Here is a 27,080-nt window from a genome sequence, read left to right as displayed (position 1 = left end):
ATCCTGATTTTTACTGCCGCACTCATATCCTCCTATTTTCACCCTCCCTCCCTCTGTCTTCCACTCTCTTCCCTTCCTCCATGATTTTGCATGGCAAGGGAGGACCTCTAAATTACAGTAACATGAGAAAACAAAATAAACAGTGACAGCCTAGAACTCTACCCTACCTCCTTGGGATGCCACCAAACCATTTTTTATTGGATGATAGCAGCTGAGCCTCAGGGGACCATCAGCGATGTCACTAAGCTGATATACGCATATTTACTTCTTTCGAAACGTGAGAGTAGAATTAGTCCAGATATGTCTCCGCAAGCCTCTGAAATTATTTTATTAAAGCCCTCAGACCCAAATCAGCAGTGTATTTGTGACCTGATATCCTGATGCTCTTCAATCAAATCAAGAAGATAAGTTACGTGACACTATAACTACTTCATTTACCCAAGTACTGTGCTTACCTTCATAGGTCCCACTTTCTAGGAGGGCGCCACTCTTCTCCAATTCCATAAAATCCTCAACAGTTATGAAAATGTAGTCCACTCCAGGGACCTCACCCTCCTTATGTGGCCTTGTGGTGCCTAAATAAGGGGAAATAAAACAAAAGAGACCGTTTAAGTGTCATGTGGCTGAACTGTAGAAATAGCACCATGCTTTTGAATATTCACTAATGCGTGTTTGTATATCCTGTGGGGTTGGCAGTTTGCATGTGCCCTTCTGTTTGTTTGACAACAGGGGAGGGCAGGGGGTGGGGGAAAAAACCAGGGCAAAGATGAAAGTATATGGACAAAGCATTTTTCTCACGAGGCTTATATAGAGTTCATTGCTATGGAATGTGGCTGAATAGACTTTGTTCAGTGAAAAGTGCAGGCCACTGTGCCCTTTCTGAAGAGGTGGGTTGAGTAGTGGCCGGGAGGCCACATGCTCAGGAATGCACATACTTTGTCCCCATGAATGGCCTTCTGTTGTTCTACGGGCTGCGGTCCTGAGACATAAAAATATATCAGAAAGTAGAATTTTAAGTAGACGTCAATTTATCTTTGTTTTCTTCCGAAGTGCTCCCCTTGGGGGCTAATGGCTTCAGATGGTGTTTGTTAATTTTGCACCAAAATAATACACATTTACATATTAAATCTAAAGGGTCAGGACATCTGTACAAAACCTTCACATTCAGTAGTAATTGGAACTGACTGATAATTAAGGTTACACTGGTAACTATCATGGCTGTAATATGACATCTAAGCTAATAGGCGGGACTTGTCACTATCTTCCTTACATGCCCTGTGTGCGTCCTTTATTTCTGTCTCTAGTTCTGACTGGGCAGTGGCATTTTCCCCAGGGTTACCGTGTTGGGCGATAGTCTTGCTCACTATATCCCTTGCAGAGGGGAAAGAAGCTACATGTGGTCAAATGGATGAGACAGCCAGGTGCTTTGGGGGGAAGACAGCCTTCCGGGCCTGAAGTCTAGATCACTAAGGCCTGAAGTCTAGATCACTAAGGCCTGAAGTCTAGATCACTAAGGCCTGAAGTCTAGATCACTAAGGCCTGAAGTCTAGATCACTAAGGCCTGAAGTCTAGATCACTAAGGCCTGAAGTCTAGATCACTAAGGCCTGAAGTCTAGATCACTAAGGCCTGAAGTCTAGATCACTAAGGCCTGGAGTCTAGATCGCTAAGGCCTGGAGTCTAGATCACTAAGGCCTGGAGTCTAGATCACTAAGGCCTGAAGTCTAGATCACTAAGGCCTGAAGTCTAGATCACTAAGGCCTGAAGTCTAGATCACTAAGGCCTGAAGTCTAGATCACTAAGGACAGCACGCGCAAGAGAGAATAAAGCCACCACTGCCCAAACTCCTTCCCTTTTATTTCGCTATTATCCACCTATAGTATTTTTCATGGTTAGATTGAAACTTACATAATGCACAAAACCAAATAGATACAAAGTAACACACAGAGTAAAATGCAGAAAAGATGGTCCATTAGCAGGCATCTTCATAACTAAATTTTCTATATATGGTTTTACATTACAGAAAAAAAAAACATTTTATGTTCACTTTATTTTTACTCTTTGAACTTTAAATCTTTATTAACTTTGTCATGAAAGTAGACAGTTGCTTGTGGTTTTTTTGGGTCTAATAGGATAAAATCTGAACTGCAAGAGACGGTTATAAATTAATATCAAAATATATAACGTAGATCCCATAAAATTGATTTCATGCAAAAATAATTCATATTAGAATGTTAAAAGTTGAAATGCATTATTTTTTATCGTTAGGTTTTACAACCCTTCTTTAGGGGTGGCAAACATGTTTTTTAAAACCACTCCTGAAGACTTGCTCCTGAATTTGTTATTTTATGTAATTTAATTAAACCACCTCGTGCAGTATTTCCTGTCGCTTTTATGCTATAAAATATAAGCCTCCCACACCTAATATGCATAATTTGTTGTCAAATTAATGTTTCTATGAGAACTTTAACTTTTAATATCGTGACTTTTATGTGCTTAACCCTTATGAATTAAAAAGGCATTAAAAGAGTTTTTGGCAATCAATTTGTTTTTCTGTTTATTTAGAGCACACTCTAATCATTAAGCAAAATCGCATAACAAAGATTCAATTTTCCCTACTAATTTATTTCCATGTTTCAGAAGTCACATGCTTTGATTAATGCAGTGCCTGCTGCACGGGAAATACATTCCCAGCACAGTGGAAGCGGAGGAGATGGTGTTTCCGGCCAAACCCAGGGTGACCAAGTCTAGTACAGCTGCTGCGTGGCTGTGCCCATCTTGGTTCACCGAGTGTTTCCCATCTCCACACTGGGTGGCACCGTGATGCTTCAGGACCACCCTGCTGCTGGATGCTGGCCCTGCCTGGGAACTGCACAGCCTCGCTGTCCCTCAAGGAGGTTCTACTACAGTCCTCAAAGCGCAGCATTGACTGAAACATCCGTCTTTCGCCTCCTCTCGGCTCTATTTTTCTTTAGCGATGACCTCCAGTTCCCTGATCTCTCTTTTCTCCTACGTCTTCCCCAAGTCCCTTCGATGGCCTTCCTATCCACTAAGGTATGGGCACAAGCTGGAATCTTTTCCATTGTTCAGTGAACCTTTGCCATTTTCCTACTGTGTGGTAAGACACTTAGCCCATTCATGGATGGGGCCGGCTGCATAAAACCAAGCACAAGAACTTTGCAGATTTCAATTCTTTATTATCTGCTTGGTTCTACCCATACCGGGATTCTTCATACGCACCTTCCTAAAGTTCTGGCGCAGTCCCTCCACTTCCCAAGACTCAGCTGCTTGTTCTTCAGCAGAAGACACAAGAAACTTTCTTGATGAAGCAGGGGATGATTTAAGTAAAAATCCTCACAAGCTTGATGCTCTTTGCCTGTATTATGATCCATAGTTCATCTCCCCCTTTCAAAATTAACATTTGATTGCAATTGTTTCTACCTTAGATGAGAACGTTCTCTTTTGCTTAGTTTTAAATTTTAATGTTTTTCAGAAATTGAGGTTACGTGTATTTTTTTATTTCAAGCAACTTAATTAGGTTTCTTTTAATGTAGTAGATATCTACTACACCCCATCCCACACACGTATATGCACATGAACACAACATACACCAGAGACACACAGACACACTCACAAACACACAGACACACATACATGCACACACACACAGACACACACACACAAACAACTTTTTGTTACTAAAAGTCAAATGTACTCCTATTTTGCTTTGCTTCCAAATCTCTTAGTGATTTAGGTTGCTTATTGAGTTTCTGTCATTATGTCTTGATTTGTCACTAATTAAAATGAACATCTCATTATATTTTGCCCACTCACAACCACCACATCCTACTTTCTTCTTCCTCCTTTCTTTACTTTCAATAAAAAAAAAAACTTGTATTTGGATCACTGTCTAATGGAAGCATTTTATATTATGTAAATCTTTTTCCATCTCAACCTTGATTACCTTTTTTTTTTCATGTAATTTTTGATTACTCTAGAAGTAACGTTTTAATTTCAAGGTTTACATAGGTGAATCATCAATTCAATTGATGAATTCCCTCTTTGTTAGATAAATTCCTTCTTAAAATGTGAAACTATATTTAGTTTTCATCAAATTTCTTTTAATCAAGCCATTGCTCCTGGAGCTTTCAAGCCGCTCCCATCTGGACACGGCCAGAGCTCCCACAGCTGCCAGCAGCCTCTGTCGTGTGCAGCAGCACCTGTCTCCCAGATGTCATGACTAGCTTTGTGGACTCCACCCTCACGTTGGCAGACCTGATCATTCAGAAGCTTACTTCCTGTCAAGGGTAGCATGAAAGCCACATTCTGCGACTTTACGTGTCAGAAAATGTCTTTATTCCACCTACACAGGAGGCAAACTTGACAGCATTTCAGGAACAGCTCATGGTGAAAACAGCCCTCTGCATCCTCTTCTGCTTAGATGCTCATCGTCATTCTTTCAGTCCTGCCAGCTAGAAGCTTTTTCCCGCAGCCTCTTTCTAGTCCTCTTCTCTCTTTCATCCCACCCTCAACTCTTTGGTAAGCTCCATGTCGCGTCGCTGCTCAGGCTCATCCTTTCTGTCCTCTCTGAGGCACGCGCTGCCTTCCTGGACTCGTGAATGCCCGCGTCCCTACAGCATCTTCCTCCTTCCTAACTGCCTAACTCATTCTCTGGACAAAGGAGGCGGCCAGAAACACAGAGATGAGAAAACACTGAAGGTTTCTGCATCAGACAGTGCTCAAGCAGAACCTATCAAGGTGACTCTCAGCGGGTACCGAGCTGTAGGGTCCTTCTTCTTTTAAATCATGAAATTGCTTTCATGGGACATGTAAAAAGATATAATTTAATAATTTTCTGGCCAGGTGTGGCAGCAGGCAATTTTAATCACAAGACTCAGGAGACATAGTCAAGTCTATGGGCTTGAGGTCAGCCTGGTCTACACAGGAAACTGCAGGTCAGTAGCCAGCTAGGTCTATACAGTGAACCCTTCCTTTAAAAAACAATCACCATCACCATCACTACCACCACCATCATCATCATCATCATCACCATCATCATCATCATCATCATCATCATCACAATAATAATAATAATAAATTAAGGAAAGAAAAAGGAAATAAACTATTTTTTTACTGAAATAAATACCTATTTTTCTTCTCTTTAATCTACACCACTAGAAAGACTTTTTGGCTTAGAGGAAAAAGAAGTACCTTTAAGTTGTATGTAATTGTAGATGACAGTGTAAGCTGTGAATTAACCTGAGGACCCTGCTGTTTCATATCAGTATTACTTGAAATGTCGCCCTTTATCTTTTGAAGTCAGGAATTCTTATGTATGCAATGGGACATAAGTAGCAATTCTGTAAACTAATGTGTGAAGCAAATTAAACAATTCCTACAAGGTAGTTAGGATAGCATCTGACACGTAGTGCACACTTGACAAGGACTATAGCCTCATTGTTATCCTGAGAAGTAGAGTTGACTTTCTACAGCCCTTTCATTTTTATGAATCCATGGTGTCATACTGAACAGTTACAATGTGCTAAGCAATATTATAAATGCATGTGATATAATTCTGAAGATCACAGAATACCACTGCTCTTGTAAAATTTACATTTTAATAAAGAGAGAGAAAAGAGAAAATTAATTGAACAGTAAATTACAAGTATCATTCTATAATAGGTCATTACAACCTAAACATGGTTTAGTGGTCAACTGCTTAGATTTGTAAGTATTAGCATGTGAGGAGTAAAGATCGAACACAGAACCTATGAGAAAAGACCTCAAGGGAATTAGAAAGCTACAATGCTGTGGTCTTCAGGTTTCCCAGAGCAACTACAGACCACTGGAAGGCAACAACAACAACAAAAAGCCACTAAGAGCTTGGTCTTTTTTTAAAGAACACTAAATTCTTAAAAACAATTTATTTTATATGCTACTTAGTTTTGCTCATGTTATCATCTGATTTGACACATTGATGCCCAGATTAGATTCCCCACCCCACCTCACTCCCCGAACTTTCAATGTTAGTTTCGGGAGGCCAGCACTAAGACAGTGAATGAATGGATTCTGTTATCTGATACACAGGTACACCCAAGCAATCACACACCTGGGCAGGGGAGATGCTTCAGTGGGTAACATGCTTTCCACCAAGCCTGATTCAATGGCCAGGACCCACATGGTGGAAGGAGAGAATTGACTCCTACAAGTTTTCCTCTGATCCCCACTTCTTCACCATGGCATACATACACCAACACACAGACACACACACACACACACACACACACACACACACACACACACACACACACACACAGAGAGAGAGAGAGAGAGAGAGAGAGAGAGACAGACAGACAGATAGACAGACAGAGAAATGTCCACACCCATACATATAAATACATAAATAAAAATTCATAAAGTAAAACACAGAAGCAAACATTCACCTATCAACTTTCAATTTTAAGAGCAGAGATGGAAATGCAGTGTAATCCAAATATTTTAGCATTAGAGTTGGGGCTATTTACATTTATTTCTGTTTAGTATTTTATGTATGTGGTCCTCGATGAAAACATCATTTACTTGATCACCAATGTTCTTGTTATGCACTAAAACAAACAATAGCTATGAAACACATTATAAAAACACGAATGTCATGGCAACAGTACCCACATTCCAATCAGTAGCAGGAGCAACACAGTCAGAAGTATTATAAGTTCCCAAAGTCATTGGTGGCATCTTAATTTTAGAGTCTGTTAGAACTAAAATATAAGCCAACCAGCTCCATTCGGGATACTTGAAAGTAAGAATAACTTCTTTTGACCTAAGATACAAGTTGATGTGAAAAATTAATGTGAGTTTGAAGAAACAAGAAATAAATCCATTTTCTTTGATGATGCACCAAACTGTAGCCTATAATGTCTTGCTTGTTGTTTCCTTTTGAGTGACACCATAAAACAAATAGATCTTGTGACCCAGAGTGAGAGAAATTGTTACTTGTTGACACATTTGACAATTGTAAAAATGTTTGCAATGGTGGGTTGGTAGGGCCTCCCCTTCTTTGAGAAGAAAGAGAGGGGGGTTATGTGGGGAGAAGACCATGAGGGTAGGACTGGGAAGAAAGGAGGGAAGGGGCTGTGATCAGGCTGCAAAGTGATTAAATAAATTAATTAAATTAGAAATGCTTACAAAGCCTTATTAGTAGGTTACTTGACTTTACCTGTAAGCATAGGACCTTCAACAATAAGGGTAGAAATCCTAATTATAAGTTGATGCATCCAGGAAGAAAGTGTTAGTGTTACAGGAGTTGGAGAAGCAGAGAAGAGGAAGCAGGGAGATCTGTGACAGCTTTTCTGGGAAGCCATAAGGTTCTAAGAGAGCTAATCCATGTGCAGTGAAATGTGAGACGTGATGCAGTGTTGTGCACTGATAATTCACGGGTAAAGGCAATCAATACATTGGCTGGAATAAAAGCCCTGCTGAATTTCCTGAAATAGCTACTTATGTTATTTTTATGCTGAAATAACTAGAGTTGCTTTCCCAACTCAAAAGACTATGAATAGGGAGTTGACAGGGAAGCAAGACTCAGAACTAATACCAAGTCAGCCCCCAGCATCAACAGTAGGGTGGTATCTGGGGAGGACGCAGCTGGGGAGGACACAGCAGAGGCCTGAAGCGGAAACACTTCCTCATACTGACTTACTAATATGTTTTGGTTGTCATAGAATTGATTGGATGTAAGAAGTACAGAGAAACATCCAAAATAAAATTTGTTAGCTAAGTTATGGCTTATCTATTTCAATAATACCTTTCTCCTTGACCACTCCTCTAAAGAAAAATAAATAGAAATGAAGGGGAGACATTCTACTATTTGAGTTTATGCTTTATGTCCCATTGCTTAGCTTCTTAAAGGAAACAGCTTATTTGATAATTGGCCAATTAAATATTGTACAAATAACAGTTCTGTCTGAAGGTAATAAAGACAACCATGCTTAAATTCAGAGTGCATGTCTGAAGAGAGTGAGTTTTCTCACAAATGGTTAGTTTGCTGATGCACAGTGAAAATATGTGAAGGCTGCTGGTCATTTGGTAACCATGGAAATGCCAATTGCATTCTTAAAAATTCTACTTTTAAATGAAAAAGCATTGCTCCTTTAACCTCCAGAAGAAACAAGAATGACATATGTGGTGAATTTGAGTCTAAAGCATATTTCCTCTTCGCTTTTTGCTGTTTTTTAAAAAATCCCTATCAGAATGATGGGTGAGCACAGTAATCTACAGTCTACTATGACCCACTGTGTGGTGCTGGAAAGTTCTACAGTGTCCACCATGTAATGTATAAAGAAATCGATCTGGAGCTGACCATCACCTGCCAATGTATTCTAAGAAAATGGGTCTCCAAGGGACAATCTGAAAAACTTCAGCATTTTTTTTTAAACTATGCCCTCTCTCTTTCTTCCTGGTATTTCTCAACTTCAAGCTAGAGAAAATGAATCTTGACAGCTAAGGCAATTCCCTTTGAGTTTGACCTTTAATTAACTCACTCTTAGATTCCTAAAGACACTCCTTTAGTTTGTAAGTTACTCATTAGCAAGTGTGAAAATCAGACCAGATTTGTGTGTGTGCTTCCAATAAAATCATTAATGAGATTACTTTGGCCAAATGCCTTTCAATCAAGTTTTACATAACCAGTCCTAGTTAATTTTTATTACACTTAGTTTTAAGGACACAATATCTAAAAGTATGGTTTTTTTCAGTTCAACTGCACCTAGTGTGAATATCTAATAGTCATATTACAATATAGTCCAGAATTCTTAGTCTCACAATCCTCCTGCCTCAGCAGACTGAATATCTGAGAATAAAGGCACTCACCACTGCACTCAGAAATACTAGCTATTGAAACTAATTCTTCAGACAAACACATCCAGCCATCAATTTCACGTTTCACACACACGGTTATATCCCAGTTGTAAACAGTAGCAAACAGAGGATTAAGGTAAGAAATCCTGCTTAAAAGTTAAAGCTTGGGTTGGATGGTAATACTTTTGATCTCAGTAATACAGTGCTTAGAGTGAATGAGGCCCTGGCTTCAGCCTGCAGCACTGTGCACCCCTCCTTTGCTGCACACACATGTACACACATGGTAGTTTATCCGCTGTCCTCCATAACTTCAAAAGCGCAATACCAAGAAAGAAAAGCCATTTTCAGGGTGATCATTTTTATGTTGATGTACATATATATATATATATATGTATATGTATATATATATTTCTATATTAAGGAATGTATGTTGAATGATCATATGTAATACTGACACTATCAACGTAACGTATCAGTCGCTACTGACATCCAAGCACTTGGCATTGAGAAATATTAGGGCAAAGTCAATCTGTTTATTCGTTCATTCACTCATTCTCTCACTCACTCATTCACTTTTTTATTGATCCATATGAATTATCATTACTCTCATTTCACTTAATTTATATTCTAAATCTCAGGGTGTGTGTGTATGTGTATGAGATACACATGTGTGTATGCAAGCATGCTTATTAGGTATTGGTGCCCGCGTGTGCACTTGTGGGTAGATGCCAAAAGTCAGCGCCAGGTGTGTTCAGTGGCTGTTCTCTAACTTGATTTTTTTTTTAAGAAAAGGACTCTTAGTAAAGCTGGAGCTAAAGTTCCAAACATCTGCTCATCTCTTCTCCACTCCTGCCACACAAGTGTTACAGAGTCAGAGGCAGGCGACTGGGGAAGGCACTAACTTTGCCTACTGAACTGTCTCTCCAGCTCTGAGTACTCTTAACAATTCTTTTATACTCAATCCCATCTCCTTTACCTAACAGTTGGCCTTGGAAACTTCAGTTGTAAAGTTCTGGTTCCTCATAAAAATTATATTTGCTTCACTTGCATTCACAACACGGAAAAACAAAACAAAACACTGACTCCGGCTGCAAGACTACGTACCGTGACTCACCAAATTAAAAGCAGACCCCCTTGGTATCTATGTACAGGAGATGTTCTGGAGATTTTGATCCATTCTTAGCATGTACAGAAAAAGCAGAGATAACTTCAGGGAAAATATAGACTGTACAGGCACCAATGAAACAGGACAGCAAGCCATGATCTCAAGACTCTTGGGACTAGAAGATGAACAGCCTATTTTGTTTCCAATTCATTTACTTTTGAACTTTGATTTTAATTCTTCAATATTTAATTTAGACATGCTCTCTACATGTCATTCTATGGGATTCTTAAAAATTAGTCTCCTCGGTTTATTATTTAACAGATAATATTGCAAGATTATATACTGAGCTTAAAGAAAGACCAGTGACTTTTTATAGAAACAATATATATCTAGTTTGACACTTTTATACTGTCCTCATGTAAAATTAATCTGGGCCAGAATGAGACTGCACAGGCAGCCACAGCCCTTTGAGCAGTGCAGACATCGCCATGACCTTCACTGCAAGGTTTAGGAGACCATAATTCTATCATTTTTTCACTATTAGAATCTTGCAATGACATTAACTTTTAGTGTCACCATATGTCTCTCTGGCATCTGTATTTTGAAATACTCGAGATATATCCTTGAATACAGTGACCACAGAATTTCAGTAAATACACATGAGAATATAAAGGCAGTTAACTATTGAGAGATTTCAATGCATTAAGAGGGTTGCCAGATTATGAAGTACACATTGCATAGTGGAGTTATCAAATATTGGTTCCCCCTCACCCCCAACACACACACACACACACACACACACACACACACACACACACACACACTGAGGTTCTAGAGCACACAGCTATCAAACTATCATGGAGGAAATGAAAAGAAAAGAGAAGTGCTAAGTATGAAGAGGAACAGACTAATGTTCCTCGGAAATGTGCTTTTATGGAGTTAAAAATCTTGAATTCAAGAACTCCCAGTGCATTCAGTAGAGTTTATGCCCACAGTGCTGTTGCATCTATTTCTGACTTATCACAAAACTTGATTTTCATTTGATAGAACACAAAACAAAAACACAAAGAAGAGTTTTCTTCTTTGAAAAAAATTGCTTACTTGTGGGATATTCTAACAAAAATATGCCAAGAGGCCCTTAATTGTAAGCATCACCCAACAGTCATGTTTACAGTGCATCTACTTATATTTTAAGGGACACATAGTTGTTTCTACTCAGCTCAGAGCGATGTCAGGGCAGCCACCACAGATTTTGCTCTTCTACCTGACTTGGCTTCAAACAGCTTAGTGCAAAAGAGAATTATGCAGGATTCTGCCAGGGCAAACCATAAAAACCGTGTGCTGTGGATGACGGCTTCTGCCCTTCTGAGACGTAAACATTAGGCACAGCTGGTAGCCCCTCATGGACAGGACCCCTTAGGTTTCAGGGGCAGCAGGACTCCCTGTCCAATTATCAGCCCCTGCAGGACTCTGCAGTCTTAATTTCAGGCCACTGTAATCCCTTACTGATTGGACATCAAGAGAAATGGGACAAAGAGAAAGCAGTGGGCATTGTGAGGGACCAGGCACTCATTTGCAACCTTTCTTAGGAAATTTTACTTATTATGGTATTTAAAATTAGAGCTCTAAGTCTGTTTGTTTAATCTTATTTTCTGATTGGTAAGGGGTTTTTTCTTACTACCTTGACTGTCCTATACTTACTCTAAAGATAAAGTAAGCAGGCTTACGTTAAAAAAAAGGAAATTTTACACCAAAGTATTAACATCAAATATTATCACAATCCATAAAATCTGTTGTCTCCAAAGACTCTAAATCCTTATTCCCAGGAGTTGCAGTTATCATGAGAGATTAAGAGAAGTTTTATGAATTAGAAACACAAAAGAAAAATTTCAGGGAATTTCAAAGGACAGTTAATTAAGGCACTTCAGGTTAAGATAGCTACTCAGTTAATAATGAGTTATCAAAGTAAACACTGAATGGTTCTAGAGAAAATGGTTTTAATTTTAGAAAGATCCTTATCTCTCTTATAGAAGAAATGAAAACAGGCTTACCCTCCAGAAATGAGACACCGTTCAAAATAGCATTGGGAATACCAGCAATTCAAGAGCTGATTCCAAAGAGCCCCCCAGCAGAACAGGGATCGAAGAGCTCATCCCTAAAACAGTGACAGCCCTCTGGCTCTCAGGCACCTAGTATTAAACACCATCTCCTATAACACAAGCTAGTAAGTCTGGCATTAGGATATGAGAAAGGCCAGACTGGCCACATTGGGCTTAGGGAATACGTGAATCCATTATCTGAACACTCTAAAGCAAAGTTAGGTAGCCCATATCTTCCCGCTTAGAATCTGTTCTGGGCTAGAGTTGCACACACTTTTATTTTTATTTTTATTTTTTTTATTAATTTATTCTTGTTACATCTCAATGGTTATCCCATCCCTTGTATCCTCCCATTCTTCCACTTTTAAAAGGGCCGAAGAGACAATTGTCTCACCTTTACTGAGAAAACCATCACTGGGGCCACTCGCATAGCTGGGAGCCCTCACATAGAACGCATTTAACAATGAGAATGGCTCCATTCTGTTAAAATGTATTGACAAATCGGTATGAAGACATGGCCTTCAGACACATGCCTACCCTTGCTTCTCTAGTCTTTCATGGTTTGTGTCTTAACATTCTTGTTTTTTGATTTGTACTTATAAGCAGAACTATGCAATTGAATGCACTCGAGTGTATACTTTAAACACAAACACAAACGTGGCCGTCTCTGAAAGTGAGTCAATATTAAATATTTCCCAAACCTATCCTTCTTTCCTCTGAAAATGTCTTATATATAGTGTAGGTGGTAGCTTTCTAATATACAAAACAAAAAGAGTGACTGAGAAAGAAACAGGCACTCATCTGCCTAGAGCAATGCAGAACTGTTCCTCAGGGGCTGTCTTCCTAATTAGAAGAAACAGGTGTCAGGGGATAATGTGTTCTGTGCACTGAGGGCAGAGACCCATCTAACCCCTTATGGAGCAAGGTGAAGATGCTTTACCTGTCTCAGGTCATGGAATAAAACATACATTTATTTTGAGGTGAATGACATCTTTCTGGCCTTGCCTTCAAGTTGGTGTACAATCCCATAGCAGTGCTTTGGCAAACATCGGAATTAAGCAGTTATTTAATACAGAATGAAGGATCAATCCTCCTAGTGCTCAAAACACACACAACTTGTATCACCTTCTATCAGAAACACACTATATTTATGCAAATTTCCACCATGAATACCAAGCAACAGGTCACGTTGTAGAGGAAGTGACATTTACAGTTATTTTATATTTGAGAAGAAATGTGTTGATACTTGGGGTCAGTAACGTGGCTCAGTGGGTAAAAGTGTTTGCCACCATGTCTTACACCCTAAGGTCCATCTCCAAGATTCACATGATAGAGGGTGAGAACCAGTCCAAGCTCTGCACACTGCTCATGGCACAGATACATCTATTTGTGTACACACACACACACACACACACACACACACACACACACACACACTTAAAATGCAATAAAATGTTTTACCTGAAATAAATACTAACAACTACAAGACAAAATATGTAAGCAATACACATAAACATTAAATTTAAAGCTATAATTCAGTAAGACCAGCATAATCTGTAAAAATAAGACAACTAGAGAATATCTTGTGTTTACAACCCCAAGATATTTGCCTCTAAATTGTATCACAGCAAATTATTCAAAGTAATATAGGGCTCTCTCCAGTAGGAACAATCTACTAATATTTAATATATTTAGTGATATAACCTTTTTTTAAACAAATGCATCAGTTGTTTGGGTATACATGGATAGTTGAGAATGAATTTTTAAGTACCAGCAAGTTGATAGGATCAGGAAATGGACCATGTTCTATTTCCCATTGTAAATCTTGTTCACGTACGATAACATTTACGGGGCTCTAATCTTGGGTGCGGCACTGTATGAACATCTTGTACACATCATTTCATGTGCTCCTCTTTTTAACCCCTTAATCAGGTCATACACTCGTGTTACATCTTGGGTGGCGTGTTTTGGTCACAGGAATGTTACATGCCAAGATTCACACGCAGACAGGCCGGCTGCAGCGGCCCTGCAGGAAAGCAAGCCACACTTCATCCCCATCCACTAATGATGCGCAAGATGGACAGGTGGGAGGCTGGCCAATGCCCTAAGGGGATAACCACAGGCCATGACACATTCAAACAAATGTCCTGTCAGCAAAGATTCATAAAAGTAGGAATCAATGTCCTACGGAGAGGCAGGAGAAAGAAAGCGTTTAAACTGCTACTGAGCTGTAGTAGGGACACACGGAAAGATAACTGGGAGCTCAGAGAGTAACTAGGGACTACAGATGAGAGAGGCCTTTGGAGACAAAAACCTGAAGCTGTTGAGTCGCGAAACAGCAAGTGTCTTAAGAGGAGCTGGCTTGGAGTAGAAGAAATACAAAGTCATAAAACTCTAAAAATGTGGCGGGGTGTTTTTTTGTCATGTGAGTCGTGTTTTCCTCTTTAAGGACATGTTATAGAAATATGTCTTGTTGAAATGGGTGATGTTCGGAAATTTCAACCAATATTTGGTTCTTACATAGCTGAGAAGAAAACAAAAGTTAATTAAAAGTGACTCCTCCTATGTGGTACGCCGAGTTACTAAGATAAGAAACAATCGTCATTACCGGCGCAAAAACTATTTAACAATGAAGTTAAAGCTATCGATATAAAGGAGAATATGGAGTTCATCATACGAATATCTTGAAAATATGAGATAGGTTAAATAAAAATAAGAACAATACAAATGACTAGAAACGTATGACCACAGCAGCAAACAGGCTGGAGTGAAAGCTCACAGGGCCGCTGCTGTCAGTTTCCGTCTGCTTTGGCTTTCCTGTCTGTCTTCCTTGTATTGCTGGAGACTGAATCCAGCCCCTTCCGTGTGCAACATCCCTCGCTTTAAGTTTTACATTCTGTACAGGAAGTGTTATGATGGCTAGCTGTGATAAGTTAAATACACATGGCAACACATGACATCATGCCCAAAGCAACATCTATGCACACACATGTGCACGTATCCAAATACAAAAAGACCAACACCCAGTTGTATGATGCCCAAAGCTAAATATGAACAAAAAGTGAGAAAATGAATGAAAATCTCAACAATGACTCATACATCACATATAAAACTAATGATGATTAGTAATAAAGGAAAAGAATACATACGATATTTTATGCTGATCTCACTAAATTGCCATTTTTGTTAATATCACAACAGGCTAACCTTTAGTTCATCTACTAAAAAAGTTATGCTATAGCATGAAAGTCATACCATCAGGAAAGCAGATTTCATAAAAAATATTAACAAATAAAGAGGACTGCTTTGTAATAATAAAGTAGTAAAGTACAAAACGAGATAAGTGTATGTCTAACAATAGAGATTCAAAATACATGAAATAAAATCTTAAGAGTCTCGACAAGAAACTGACAGTTCCACAACTATACTAAGAGTAAAACACAGACTCAAAAAACTGACAGAGCAAGTGTACAGAAAGGGAGTAAAGATAGGACACAACCCAGACTTAATAGACATTCAAAGAGACTCTGCTGTGTGGAAGCATAGCGCATACTATTTTCAATTCACTTACTTTTATTTTATTTTATGTATGAAAACACATGAGTGTTTTATTTTTATTTTAACTTACTTTTAGGTATATGAGTGTTTTGCTGCATATATGTGCACCACATGCATGTTTCATGCCCTAAGAGGCTACAGAAGGAGTTGGATGCACGCGAATGGGAGTTGCACAGTGTTGTGAGGCCCCATGTTGGCGCTAGGAATTCTACCCTGGTCCTATGCCACAGCAGTAAGTGCCCTTAACCACTGAGCCTTTCCCTTCAGGCCAAGCACTGTATTTCCTTTTAAAAATCAAATGAAATCTACTAAGACCATTTTATATGGCAACAAACTTAACAAGAGAAATAATAAAAAAATTTATGCTTTACAGACATGATAAAATTATCAGAATCCAAGTAACTAAAAGATCTGAAAAATCTCTTGATAGTTGGGATTAAATAATGTATGTTCAAGCAAACTGTGGAACCAGGAAAAACTTTTAAATTTCTTAGACATGAACAAACAACAAACAAAAAAAACATAGAAGAATCTTTCTAAAGAGTCAATTAGGAGATGTTTGTATGCACAAATTGAGAAGAGCTTGGATCAATTATTTTAGAGACTAGAAAAAAAGGAGACAAAATTAGATCCTAAATGAGAAGAGGAAAAGAAAGAACACTGGTCAATATGAAAATTAGTATAATAAACAGAAATAAAGAATGAAATTACTAGCTACTCCTTTGAGAAAATTAATATAAAGTTAATAAACCTTGAAGCAGATTGATTCCAAAAAGGAGAGGACACAAATTAGTCATCCTGTGATGTTTCCAAAGGATTTATCCCAGTGACCATTTGGAAAAACGTAAACCCAAATCCCAGAGCTTCTTAGTCTATCTTCGGTTGACACAGTACTTGCATTTCCTCTGTCTACTACCATTGCATGCTTTAACTCATCGCTATATTATTGTAATGTTGACTATAACCTCAATGCTTTCCAAATTATTGTTACATTGTATTGCTTTAGGAATACTAACAAGAAAATTGTCTGAGTAAAAATTTTAAAAGTGTATCCACAAGATGCAAGCTAAGCAGTGGCTACTTGGTGAGCTCCTGAGAGGCTATGAGGCTGTGAGCATGACCGGCCGGGCAGGACTAACATCATTTCCCTTCATTCACATGGATTCAGTGCAGCACTTGCTAGGTGGCAAATTCACATAGTTCTTTTTGGAAATTTCTTGGATTTTTTTTGACATTTTTGTTCCCTCAAAGAAATCAAGGCTGATTGAATTTGTATATACAGAACCAGTAGATATGGTGGTCCAAGTATATAAATACTGGAAATAAATGAACTCACTTCTAATATCTAACAAATACTGAAAGATCTAACAATATATGCCCCAGAGTTTGACAATTTTGATAAAATGGACAAACACTTGAAAAACTTAAACAAGAAAACTTTTCTTTTTCTTTTTGGTTTTGAGAGGCAGGGTTTCTCTGTGTAGCTTGAAACGGGAAAGTGTTAAAAACAGGCATTTAGACTATACATGAGAGAGAGGGAGAGAGAGAGAGAGAGAGAGAGAGAGAGAGAGAGAGAGAGAGAGAGAGAGAGAGAGAGAGATTAAATCTAGCCATAAAGAAAACTCCATGGCAGATAGCTCCTGGCAGACTTTACCAAACACTGACAGAAAGAACAACAATAATGCTATAAGAACTCTTTGAGGAAACCAAAGAATTAGTAATATTTACTTCATTCTCTAAGGTCAATATTACCATGGTACCAAGACTAAATAAAATTACAAAAAATAAAATTATAGATTAATTTTCTCATGAACTTATATTAAAATATATAATAAAACTTTAGCAAACAAAATAGAGCAATGTGCTGTATTTTCAGTAGAGAAGCTGGGACAGCCCAGCAGCTCATCACTTGCCTGGTATGCTTGGGCCACTGGGTTATACAACTCAAGCAAACTTGCCAGTCCATAGAATTCACTGAAACAATGAGCAACAAAAGAAAAAAAAAATTTCTCTATCCCAATGGTTTCATTGGAAAGCTTTTCAACATCCAAAATGGAGTCCCCATTGTAATTACTAGAAATTTAGATTGTGGGTAAGGATATGCAGAGGTGTCATTTACACAAAAGTCTTTAAAAGGGTATAACTTTTTAATATGTATATAAGCATATTGAACTAAACTATGAAAAAAGGGTGTGTGACTATGAGTACCAAATCCATTACAATGGCCATTTCTGGAAGATGACACAGAAAACTGGGGGCATAGGAAGGGTTCAAAGGGTACAATGGAGGAAATTCAACTATTTGTAATACTGTTATTAAAGTATAAAATACTAGTGAACATATAAGAGAATTTAAAATGTACTAAATTCTATTGCCTGCTCTATCTTTTTTTTTTTTTCTTTTTTTGGTTTTTTGAGACAGGGTTTCTCTGTGTAGCCTTGGCTTTCCTAGACTCACTTTGTAGACCAGTGGCTGGCCTCAAACTCACAACGATCCACCTGCCTCTACCTCCCAAGTGCTGGGATTAAAGACATGCACCACCACGCCAAGCCACCCTACTCTATCTTCAGAGAGGAAAAACAGATGATGAAACATGTGTGCTAGAATACTAAGTGGACATTGAAATAAAATTTATAACTAGATGGAAAGTGAAATATTTATTATAAGTCAGAAACAAAATGAATTGACACATAAGAACAAATCAATTTTCTGAATGTAAACATGTGCAAGACATTCTGATATGCAATCTTACCTCAATTGTTTTATTTGCTCCCTTATATTGTCTTCAAATTTTTACTTTTGTGAATATAGCTGTTTCTTGTACATTTCACTCATGTGCATGGGTTTGTCAATGAAACACACATGTAGAAAAACCACCACTGTAGCAATAGCTATAAGGAAATATAATGGAAGTCCCATATAAAAGAGATTCTCAATCATCATCTTTTCTTCTTGTCTACACAAAGCAGTCAGCCATTATTTGAAAAAACACTGGAAAATCTATGATGGCAAGCTGCAAGCCCTTTAGAATTTCCCAACAATAACACTGTATCAATTCACTGCCTCCCTTGCCATTAAAATGTGATTACTATCTTCAAAATTTCCTTCTTAAAACTACATCCTTGGCTATTACCTGGTATTTTTTGTGCATTTAAACTGACTTTATGACTAGATACGACACCACGACTATGTACATTTCCCAGTACACTCCTTTCTATTATCATATCTTTTTTATGTGTATGAAATACCCATTAAGTTTTAAAAGGCTGCCTCCATAAGTATAGGTGAGAAGTTATTTATTGGATTATGGACAACTTGTCAATGATTACACTGCTGATGCACTGAGGACAGTGATGTCACTTCTCCCAGCAACGAGGGGGGAAAGGGTCACCATCATGAGCCTTTTACTCTTTCAGGATGAAATGTTGATTGGTCGAATCTTGAACAATTCCATGAGTCTATCCGTTCTGTAATATCTAAAAGTCATAAAATCCCAGATGTTCCCCTCATTCTTAGGCTCTTATTGTACTTCAAATTCTTTCACAATGCTCCTGACCTTGTGTGTGTGTGTGTGTGTGTGTGTGTGTGTGTGTGTGTGTATACGTGTCTGCATGTGTGTGTTTGTATATGTCTGTGCTTGCACACATGAGAGTGCACATGTATGGGGTAGACTTTATATTTAGGGCTGAGCTCTCCATAATCATTATTTACACTTTGATCTTGTGACTATGAGTCTCTGTTTCACTGTAATCCACTACAAAGAGAAGTTTTTATGATGACGTCTGACTGCTTCACAAATCTATGAGTATAAAGCTAATTATTTAGAAGGCGGATTGATACTAGACCCATTTAGAAAAGTATTAGGCTCTCCCCTAGGACCTATTATGATCTCCACAGTTATGAGGTTTTGGCCAATTTACAGTACCAGCCGTGCATTTCCTAGTGTGTAACAGGCCTTATAATAAATCAGAAGGTGGTTGGTTAGCCCTACGTCATTCACAGGAGTATTGCACCGATGTGTGTATCTAGCCAGGCTGCTTTTTATTATTATTATTATATGCAAGGTTCATGACTAAATAAAACTACTTATAACTTTTTCTCACAACAACTGCATAAAACCTTCCTAAACTTTGTAAACTACCCGACAGGCAAGACACTTCCAGGTCAGCACCAGATTCATCTAAAACAGTCATTCTCAACCTTCCTAAAGCTGTGATCCTTTAGTACAACTCCATGTGTTGTGATGAACCCCAGTCACAAGATTAGTTTTTTTGCTCCTTCCTAACTATAACTCTGCTATTGTTATGAATCATAACAACTATCAGTCCTTTCTGATGGTTTTAGGTAACCCCTGTGAAAAGGTTCTTCAATCCCCAGAGGGGTCCCGACCCACATCTTGAGAACTACTGAGCTAAAAGGTCTTACCACCAAGTTCTGGCTGGCAGTAAAAAAACAACAGCAAAAGCCTGAATTATATTAGAGGTCTATAAGCAATACCGATACCTGACCAATAAACAACTCGAAGGGAATTATCCTGTGTGTGACACTGGGATTTCTATTTGCTAACTTATAGCATATGGAAGGAACATTATCCTCCTATTGAAGAGTATTGGCCATCCCAATCTTTATTCTAATAAGCTTATAAAATAGCAGGTTTTCACATGGCTGTTTTCAAACCCCTTTGTTTTATTTATAATTTCTTTCACTCCCTCCTCTATTTCCCCCTCTGTTCTCATTTTGGAGAGAAAAAAAATGAGTTCTTCAGTCAGCTTCTAATTAGTCTTTATCCTTTCTGAAATTTTAGGAAGTTGGAAAATTTTATTTTAGTGAAAAGAATCCTTGTTTGCCTCTTCTTTGGAAGTCCGTTCCTGTCATTTTAAGATACCTTCCCATGGAAACCTGATGCATTACAGGTACACAAAGATTTCCTTTCTGGGTGAACAGTCTTGTGACAATCAAGAGTTCTGCAAGCTCACACTCAGTCAACTTGACTTTTCTACACAAAAACTGTCACATCAGGCCAGTGTGGCGATTAATTTCTGTCAACTGGCGCATTTGGCCAGGTTGCCAAGTGTTTGTTTTGAGTGCCTTGTTAAAGTTGGTGCCTGTTAGATAGTGGCACTTCTTATATATCGCCCAATGATTTGTTGAAGGAAACATTAATCTCCACTATTTCATACTTGGCCGTTGTTGAAGGTATATGAGTTATAATCGTAAAAACTAAGCTACTTTTAAAATCTGTGGTTTATAAAAACTTTTTAGCACTATAATTTATTCACATTACCTCCCAGTTGCATTCGCCTCACTCTTATCTTCCTGTTTCCACCCTCCCTCCTTCTTCTATCCTAGTCCCCTTCTCTAAACCTCAGACAGGTGGGGCCCCTCCTCCACCTTCTGACCACAGCCTATCAGGTCTCCTCTGAATAGCCTGTGTCCCTTCCTATGTGTTCCCACCAGGCCTCTCTGCCAAGGGGCAGTGATCAAATCACAGGCCATCAGAGTTCATGTCAGAGACAGTCCCTTGCACGCACCCACTTTTCCATGTGGAGAATGAGCTGTGTGTAGGCTACACCTGAACAGGAGGTCTAGGTTCTCTGCAAAGTCCTTGGTTTTGGTTGGTGCACCAGTTTGTGCAGGGCAGGGCCCCCTGGGTACAGACACGCCAGCCTCGGGAGTCTCCTTGTGTAGCTCCTAACAAGCCCCCACCCCACCTCATCCTTCCGTGCCCCAACTCTTCTGTACAACTCACAGAACTTTGCCCAGAGTCCAGTTGAGAGTCCCAATATCTATCCCGATCCCCTGCTGGGTGGAATCGCTCAGAGGACATCTATATTGGGCTAATATCCATTTATAAGTGAGTATATACCGTGCATGTCTTCAAATTGGCTAAGATCAAAAACTCAAGTGACAGCATATGCTGGCAAGGATGTGGAGAAAAAGAAACATTCCTCCATTGCTGGTGGGAGTGCAAACTAGTATAACCACTTTGTAAATCAATCTGGCATTTACTCAGAAAATTGGGAATAGTGCTACCTCAAGCCACAGCTAGACCACTCCTGGGCATGAACCCAAAAGATGCTCCACTGTACAAGAACATTTGTTAAACTATGATCATAGCAACTTTATCCATAATAGCCAGAATATGCAAACAACCTAGATGTCCAAAGACCGAAGAATAAAGAAATTGTGCTGTATTTACACAATGGAATACTAATCAGCTATTAAAAAAAAAAAGGATATCGTGAAATTTGCAGGCAAAGGGATGGAACAAGAAAAGATCATACTGAGTGAGGTATCTCAGAGCCAGAAAGACAAACATAGTATATAAAAACTTTTTAAATTAGAAATCTAACATGAAAATGAGTATTTCCAATCTAAGAGACTATAAAATAATTTCAAAGAGCTATTGGCATTAATTCCTTTTTCTTTTTTTCTTTTTTTTCTCTTCCACCTCTGGACTTGCTTTTGTATTGAGTGACACTTTTAGAACATTTGCCATCATGGCAAAATTTCAACACTGAGGCAGAATTTTACTAAGGGTTTGTTTAAACATTCAAATCATGTGAATATTTGGGGTTGCAAATTAAATAATTTAAAAGCACTTGGTTCAAAGTGTGACTAAAAATAATGACACCATATCTTTCTGACTACACCTATGAATGGTAGATAAAACTTCCTTTCCCAGCAGTTGGTGGCCACCCAGCTGGGAAATCTTCCCTAGGTTAACTGAGACCTAAGTGTTAGGCTGTCACCACTGTTGTTATGCAGATTATGCCCCTGGGGACAGTACACAGGAAAGGGGTTAGCCTCTGGGTTGGAGTAAATAATCTTACTAATGCTAAGAGATATCACTTATGAAAAGTGAGTAATGAAGTCAGCCATGTGAACTATGGGGATTAAAATAGGAAAACAACTAAAGGTTTTTCATGGAAATGCTCCATGTATATGTGATATTGGAGATTAAATCGAGTGCCATGAGCACGCTGAGCAAGGATTCTGCCACTGACAATAATATCCCTCTCTCTGTTTCTACTTTTTGAGCCAGAGTCTTCCTAAGTGGATCACTCTGACCTCAAACTTCCTTCTACAGCCTGAGTAGTCTGTGGATGTGGAGAGTTCCCGATTTAGCCTCCTGCTAACGGAGACTACAGTCTGCACTGTGAGGACCAACTATCTTCTCCCATTCTGAAGTGCATAGGAATTCCTTAGGATCATATTAAGAAGAACTTGATGGTAATTAGGCCTGAGTGTGTAACAAACTCTTAGAAGTTGCTGCTGCTGCTGCTGCTGCTGCTGCTGCTGCTGCTGCTGGACCACATGTTGAGCAATATGGATGGATTCAGCCTGGCCTGGAAGGGGTAACTGGAGTAGATGCTCTACTGCTTCCTTACTTTCTCTGTTTTATGCCTCTACCTTCTTTGCATTATATAGAGCTTGCGTTTTGGCCAACAACTACAACTTCCTGTTCTTTTGTTTCAGGGTCGATTGGGGCACTTTATCAGAATTAAATAGCTCCTTATGTTTATAGATGTAATGTCTTCATGGAGCAATAAAAATGTCCTGTCTCTATTGTCGAAACTCTTAGTCTGGGGAAAGGAAATGGAGGAGTCCACATTTGTGGATGAGGCTAAGTGGGGAAGTAGAAGCCAATGTCATGTGAGAACGGAATTTTTTTAAGAGGCAAATATCCTGTGCTCAATAGACATCAGAGTGGGCAAAGGAAACCTTAAACTGAATCCTGGTCAAGCAGGTTTTCTGGACCAGAAGATCCAACATGGAAATCTCTCTTATATCAGGAGGTAAAGAAGATGGAGATATCAATGTAGTAGTTCCGTAAGGATGTATAGACACAGACTTGGAGAGCGGGGGCTGGGGAATTTGTTTTACAGGCAGCAACAATGAGACTATATTGCTGCCATTTCGAGTCCGTAATGATATTCAGCAGTTGTCGTTGTCATCCTTTCACTAAGCCTTGCTGGTAGCCATTAATCATTTTAAACATAATGAAGAGCTAAGGCCAATCTAGGTATACTGAAATAAAATTAAATCCCACTCAGCCCTCAGTAATATTCTGTTAGAGGGGACGTAGTGATGTCTGGCTAACAAGCAGAGTACACACACAATAAGCACTTCGTTTCTTTGTATATGAATAGATAGTGTCATGTCCTGTTGCCAAACAGCTACTCAAAAAACAATTGGAAGATGTATTCCCAACGGTGATGCTGTACGTTCTTGTGTGCAGGCTCTTAGCCATCCTTGACAGGGGACTGCATCATAATTCACGAAGCTTCAGAACCACTCTGTCATCTCTAAGAAGTGGTATCTTTCTCATCATGTTAGTTCAAATCAATCACTACACGTCCTGGAAACAGCTCCTCCATGAAGCTTTGAAGTAGTTTTGATCCTGTCACAGTATCGCTACTGTTCAACGTGAGTGATAAGGCAGCGCTTCCTTGTTAAACACCTTAAGTGGCTTTCAGATAATCCTGGCTAGAACACAGAAGATGAAAGGCAGCAGATAGGCTTGCAGGCTGCATCAGTGCTCTGTCTTTGCATTTGATGCAGTTAATGGAGGCATAGTGAGTATTTTTCAGCAAAGTTAATTCAGCATCTAAAGGTTACCCCTATGGATTGGTTAGTTGTCATGTCTCTATTTCTGCTAGTCCACTATAGAATCTCTAAGGACTTTGTTTTAAAGCACTTATGCTTAATACATAGTCTGGATTTGTTGGTTGTTTTCACTGACTATTTTTTATGAAGGGAGAAACACACATAGATTTAACTGAAATCCATCCATGAAAAGTAAGTCTCAGTGTGTTATTCTTTCAATAACTACAGAAGTTGAAGAGTCCTGGGGCAGCAGGCTAAAACCAGGTGGATATGTTCATTTGATACAAACACTGCGCCGTGCGCAGGGAGGAGATAAGAAATCCAAATACACTCCAACTCAAGACAGTGCTAAGTTCAGTGAAACTCACTGATATTGTGCTCTCAAGGTCAAAAATATTTTGAAGATGAAGGTTCTATTGTACAGAGTAACCCGTGAAAGAGAGGCAAGCTTTCTGGCACCCATTGCCCACCCTGAGATAGGAAAGAAGAGGAAAACCCAACGAAGTGCTCAGAACCTACAAGATTTTAAGAAGAAAAAAAAGATGTATGCTAAGGCTGACCCAGACAGCAATCACTACGGAATAGACTCATTTGAACAAAGACCAGCTGAATCATCGGGAACCGTAGTATGTGGTTTGCAAGTTGTTTATGGATAAACTCTTTATATAAAAAATTAAGAGGAACTATCTTTGATTTCATAATGGCCACAGATTTTAACTCAAACATAGAGCTGTTGTTAGGGAATCTTCCTGTTCCCTGCATGTGGTGGCTTTAAACCCAGCATGCAGGAAGAAGAGGAAAGTGGATTTTTGAGATCAAAGCCAGCCTAGTCTACATAGCAAAGTCATTGCCACCCAGAGCCACATTGTAGGACTGCCCCCACCCCAAATCTTTCAATTACAACAAACAACTGTACACTCTGTTTTATGAGTCAGTCATTCTTCCACGAAATAGGAAAATTCTGACCCCCTCAACAATGGGAGACACAGGTAAACAGAGAAACAGAGACTCCAAGTTGGCTTTCAAGACCCAGCACATTAAAATTCCCTTATATACCTCCCATCCCAGCAATGTCTTCACTTAGGTCTGTTGCAACTAAGTAATAGCAAACAACATTGTTTGCATTGGCTTTGTTTTCCAAACCATGAACACTAAGATAAACACCTAGTAACCAATGTCTCCTCCAGAATGCAGATTGCAAATCTAGCTCTGTCTGGGCATTCAACTCCCAGCACTTTGAGGGTGAAACTTTCTTTTCCTTTTTCTTAGCACTCCCTATATGTAATGTGACTACCACATAGTTACAAGATGAATAAAAGTGGTTAATGAACAATATTACTCCTGACAGTGACTACCATAAAATTTAAGAAGTGTTTAACTGGAGAGATAATAGTACTTTAGTGCTAGGAGCCAAACCTAGAATTGGCTAGTCAGAAAATATAATTCTCCAAACATGTAGTATTATTAGGGTTAATGGAAGTGATTTAGCATGTCAAAATAGAGGTAAAAACATGAATTCTTATGCCAGACTGCCTGGGTAGAAAACCTGGGTTCTGTTTATAGGTGGGTGACAATGGAACTATTTAAACTTCATGTGTTTGTTACGATCTCTGCAAAACTGGGATAGCAAAATACCTTCTTCACAATGTTTTGACTATTGAATCAAGTGATGCTCACAAATTGCCTAAAATAATATCTGGTACAAAGTAAACACTCTATAAATATTGTTAATTAGGTAGATAACAACAGCACCTTCCAATCCCAAGGGTGACTCAGACTGATCTGACAAGCTGTACTTCCTGTTGCTTATCAGACAGATCTTAGTGATGCTGAATTTTGGGGTAGAGTCAGAAGATACATTTGCAAACCGAAGCTTTGAAACGTTTTATAACTACATGCTTTTATTTGATGACACCATCAGCAATGTATCTAAAATGTATTTTGGGGAGAGCCTCCTTTTACTCTGATTGCAGAGCCATGGTTCTAGTAGACAAGTTCAAGGGGCACCTATTATACCCTTGTTGCTTCTCTACTTTATAATTAATTATGATATATATATATATCATATTATATATGATATCCTGATGAGGACGAGGGATTTGGCTCAATACCCTTTGTATTTATCTTCTACCCAGTGATTAGTGTCTTGCCACACACCCTTCCCAGGGTTCTACCTAAATGCCAAATGTACCAGTTTTAATATGTTAAATATATAGTAAACACCAAACTCAAGACATGTGGACATATCACCAAAAATCAAATAGGACTGTCTCTTGCTCAGCAATTACAAAAATACAAAGGGTTTTATAATTGAAACAGTAGGTATTGATCACATGATTATTATCTGTGGTTTACTAAATAGAGATGTCATTGGCCAACATGAATAATTTTGTTGGCTTTGAAACTATATTTTATTTCTTTTAATAACTTAATAATACTTAGGTTAGAAATTCTAGTCATGTGCTCAAAAATAATAAAAATTATAATCCTCTTTTGTTATGACCTTAGTAAGAACTTTTTAGTGATGTCTTTGTTTTTACTAATTTATTTTTATTTCACCAATAATATAATAGTATCTTAATCAAACTTACAGAAATTCTTTCTGTTCTTATTAAGCCTGGGGTTTTTATTTGCCAGCCAACAAGTGTTGAGTGCTGAAGTTTCAGATATTATTGCAGCATAAATTTATTGCATTTTATAATCAAAAACGAAAAGGAAAGGAAAAATATCCAATGGAGATGAGTTAGAGACATCTAAGGTCTGAAACCACAACAGGCGTTGAAGACACAGGAAGATGTTCCATTGACTTTGCTAATGAGTTGTGGGCAGGACATAAGATGAAATGCAAAAGCAA

General features: G+C 38.6%; 1 protein-coding gene across 12 annotated transcripts in view; it reads right to left on the bottom strand.

Annotated features, from left to right (window-relative positions):
* The window catches only part of MAGI2 (membrane associated guanylate kinase, WW and PDZ domain containing 2), a 1,410,398-nt gene that overhangs the window by 596,939 nt on the left and 786,379 nt on the right, over positions 1-27,080 (bottom strand). For all 12 annotated transcript variants that reach the window (XM_084787254.1, XM_084787259.1, XM_084787258.1 and 9 more), the window contains one exon: positions 456-575. In XM_084787254.1, the coding sequence (XP_084643380.1) occupies positions 456-575 (120 nt within the window). The remainder of the gene's footprint in view (positions 1-455; positions 576-27,080) is intronic.

Source organism: Acomys minous (genome assembly GCF_964271855.1).
Source record: "Acomys minous genome assembly, chromosome: 6".
NCBI classification, from domain to species: domain Eukaryota; kingdom Metazoa; phylum Chordata; class Mammalia; order Rodentia; family Muridae; genus Acomys; species Acomys minous.
Note: the sequence above shows the minus strand (reverse complement) of the source record. Positions and strands in the feature narration are given on the sequence as shown.